A 3,722-nucleotide genomic window follows, 5' to 3' on the forward strand; every position below is an offset into this window, starting at 1 on the left:
TGATTCTAGTATTATTGATGAAGTGTGGGACAGCATTGAATAAACTTTTTGGTAAACTAATTGAAGCTGTTGGTGAGCTAATTGGCTTTCCAAAAGATAAACTTTCAGAGCTTAAGTTTCCTTTTGATGTATTGTTGATGATTACACTAAAGTTTTGACCACTTTCTTCAAAGTCATCAAGATCAACCTGTTGTATTGACACAGCAAACGATGTTTGTGCAATAACTACTGGTTCTGATGAGTTAGTGATTGGAATATTCTCCGCAACTGATTCAATAGCCTTCAATAATCTATAATGTATAATTCAATTTTCATGTACTTCCTTATTTATGATGTGAACTGACTTTGCTGATGTGTTTGATGATTTCTGACTTTCTTCTAAAACCTCCTGATTGACTACTAAAATGTTGTCCACCACTTCCAAAAATGTTGATGTTAGCTGGAAACGTAATGTGCTTAGTGTTAATTATTGTAGTTATATTAATTACTGTTATATTTCCAGAGACGTCATCGGTAGCAGTCACTAAAATACTAACACTTGCAGTCACTTCAGTAGATTTTAATTCCTGTGTATTACTTGTCAGCTCTTCCAGCTGCTGAACTTTTCGATCTACTGGAAGCTGTTGAAATTGTAGTATCTAATTTTATATTATAGTAATAATTTGTCTTACATTTCTTAAGTTACATATTTTACGTGCTAAATCACTGAAGTTACATCGTGATACATCAATTGTAGTCCAAAAAGCTCCATTAGTAAAATCCCCTCCACAGTATCTGAAAGCTTTCAATTCACTGCCACTTGATGATGTATCATTGTCACCACATGGACAATCAACTATTGCTTCCACTCCAATATTAGTCTCTGGCCAGAGCACACTTATGTCTAGTCTTGTATCTCCAGATTGAGATGGAATGATTGTTGAGTTTGAGGGGCAACCATCTAGAGGGAGATATTTAATAATTGTTATGAATGTTGAAATAGGCCAAGGGGCAATAACTACCAACTTTGATTACAAATTTGTATTTATCAATGATTTTACCAAATCTATTCAATTCAATGATTGATATCTTTACACTGAGCTGTTGATTGAGTGAGTCCAATTGATTTTTTACTCCAGTCAACAAGGTATTATCACCTTGACCTCTCTCTGTCACTAGTGTAACCACTATTGGTAGTTTGTCAGGCATGTGACTTGTATTTTGTCTATAGAAAATGTTTAACTAATAAATCTTACAACATATTTTCCTCACAAAATTGTTTCAGCATTGAGGATTTCAATGTAAAAGAAAGATGTATTACTAATATTACTGCCTGATAAATAATTGTTGCTTGATTGAATAAGCTTCAAAATTAAATCTTCTGTCGATTCAGTAGAATTATAAAAATCTGGTGGTAAATCCATTTCAGCTTCATACTGAACTACATCTATATAAACATTGTTATAGTGATTAGGTGTATTTTGTAGTTAAATTACTTGTTATGTTGAGCAGTATCACTGGTGATCTTATTGCTTCTTTCTTTCCATTAATGATGTTGCTAGCAACACAATGGTAGAATCCTCTATCACTGAGATCCAGTTCAGGAAAGAACAGCACAGAAGGGTCACTGTTCTTATTTGCAATTATTCTATTATCTTTATACCAATGAATGGTAGGGATGGGAGATCCTGTTGCTCTACAAGTAAGGCTGGCTGAAGAATAGAGGCTAGCAGTTGTGTGTTTTGGTGGCTCAGTGATCACTGGTGCAATGTAATTCATGACCTCTACAATATGAATGGCATAATTTTTAAAAAGTGTTGTGGTCCTTACCTATTTGACAGTGTTTCCCAGTAAATTTTTCATCACATACACACAAGAAATCACCATTTAGACTCTCACATATCCCATTCTGACAAGGAAATGGTAGACAGTAATTTTGAGGTGGCAGTACTGAAGTTGAAGACAATGAGATTTAATATGAAGTATTATTTTTAACAGTAACATACCTTCATCTAATGGATCTATCACCAGTGTATAAGAAGTATCCAGTACATCTCCAATATTAGCTTCATTATCAGCTCTACATGAATAGCTGCCATTATCTACACCTCTCACAAGATCAGTAATTGTCAGAGTACTAGTTATTTGTTGGACATCAGAAATGTTTCGAAATCCTTTAATTTCTTGTGATGTTGAAATTATTCTCTTTCTGCCCTCAATAATTAGTTGTCCATCTTTCCTCCAAACTATTTTTGGTCGTGGAAGGCCATCAGCAGTGCAGTTAAAGGTTACATTTTGACCACTCTTTCTTTTTTTCTCTTCTCCGTTATAGCTTAATAAGACTGCTGGTACTGTGCAGAGATATAACAATGCCATTTATTGTTATTATTATTATACTAACCAAAAACATCCAGCTCAGTAGCCATTGATGTCATGATTCCAGCTTCAGTTGTGACTATTATTCTGTACAATCCTCTGTCGTTTACATTGATTGATGAAAAAACTCTATAAAGCTTGCTACCAGAAATATTAGAATATGTATTGTTAGTAATTGACTTAAATTCCCATTTAATGTTAGTAATATTTATAATATCTTCTTTGTTTGTGATTGTGAATGAAATATTTGCTGTTTCGTTCCACACTGCTTCAATTCTTTCATTATCTGGTTGTATGTTTGCTGGAACTATGTTATTAGATACCATTAATACTATAAACTAAAATTTTATATAGCTTACAGTATATTGCAACATAGGCAGTTGCATTGATAGATCTTTTCTCAACTAAATCATTTGATGCCTGACACATGTAATTTCCTTCTGATGTTCTTTCACTATTGTCTATAGTGAGAACGCTTGATACTCTATTGTCTGAAATAACATTATTAGTAATATATTGACTATCAATAACATTGACTCCTTCCTTTAACCATGTTACTACTGGTCGTGGTACACCAAACACTAAGCATTTTAGAATAATACTTTTACCAATTACAACAGCTTTGTCTGTCAATGTTGCATCATAAAATGTTGGAGGCACTAATATAAACAACAAAATAAATAAAAATGTTAAAAATAATTGTGTTACCTTGAACTGATAGCATTACTCTGTCACTTGTGGCATCATCAAACACATCAGATGTGCCACAGTAATATACTCCAGCATCATTTACTGAGACATTATAAATGTACAGTAGGTTTGATCTTGTAATGTTATACTTCGTACTATTACTTAGCTTGCTACCATTGAAATGCCAGTTAATTGTTGAAGGAGGAAATGCTCTACTGCAATTCAGTTGTACAGTTGTATCATTGACTGCTTGAACTGTTGTATTCATGTATACATGTGGCCCTATAAAATTTTAAATGCTATTATATCAAATGTTCAATGTGGAGCTAACCTTCTGGAGAAGGCGATGGGGAAGGAAAAGATGTACTCGACTGAAATGTGGCTGTCGTTGTTGTTTCTGTGAGAGATATCACTGAAGTATGTACTGATGATGCTTGATTGATTGATGGTATTGTGCTTGATACATTAATGGACGATTCAATAACTGATTGACTTATGGATGGAGATGGTGTAATGGATTTTGTTATACTACTTGTAGATAGCCCTGTGTTCAACTGACTTGTAGATAACACTGTGCTTATACTAGTCTGACTTATGGATGGCATCATGCTTGACTGACTATTAGTAGAAGGCAATGAACTTGATTCATTGATGGATTGAGTAACACTTTGCTGATA

General features: G+C 33.7%; 1 protein-coding gene across 1 annotated transcript in view; it reads right to left on the minus strand.

The window, feature by feature from the left end:
* LOC109588915 (uncharacterized) overlaps window positions 1-3,715 on the minus strand; it is a 5,206-nt gene extending 1,491 nt beyond the window's left edge. The window contains exons 1-13 of the mRNA XM_020005017.1: window positions 3,377-3,715; window positions 3,064-3,327; window positions 2,715-3,014; window positions 2,381-2,662; window positions 1,986-2,330; window positions 1,810-1,929; window positions 1,476-1,763; window positions 1,252-1,426; window positions 1,041-1,204; window positions 672-940; window positions 489-620; window positions 345-439; window positions 9-290 (exon numbers count right to left, since the gene is read on the minus strand). Coding sequence (XP_019860576.1) covers window positions 9-290; window positions 345-439; window positions 489-620; window positions 672-940; window positions 1,041-1,204; window positions 1,252-1,426; window positions 1,476-1,763; window positions 1,810-1,929; window positions 1,986-2,330; window positions 2,381-2,662; window positions 2,715-3,014; window positions 3,064-3,327; window positions 3,377-3,653 — 2,993 coding nt within the window. The 5' untranslated portion in view covers window positions 3,654-3,715. The remainder of the gene's footprint in view (window positions 1-8; window positions 291-344; window positions 440-488; window positions 621-671; window positions 941-1,040; window positions 1,205-1,251; window positions 1,427-1,475; window positions 1,764-1,809; window positions 1,930-1,985; window positions 2,331-2,380; window positions 2,663-2,714; window positions 3,015-3,063; window positions 3,328-3,376) is intronic.
* Window positions 3,716-3,722: the final 7 nt, after the last annotated feature.

The sequence above is a fragment of the Amphimedon queenslandica genome, unplaced genomic scaffold, assembly GCF_000090795.2.
Source record: "Amphimedon queenslandica unplaced genomic scaffold, v1.1 AMPQUscaffold_11774, whole genome shotgun sequence".
Taxonomy (NCBI): Eukaryota; Metazoa; Porifera; class Demospongiae; order Haplosclerida; family Niphatidae; genus Amphimedon; species Amphimedon queenslandica.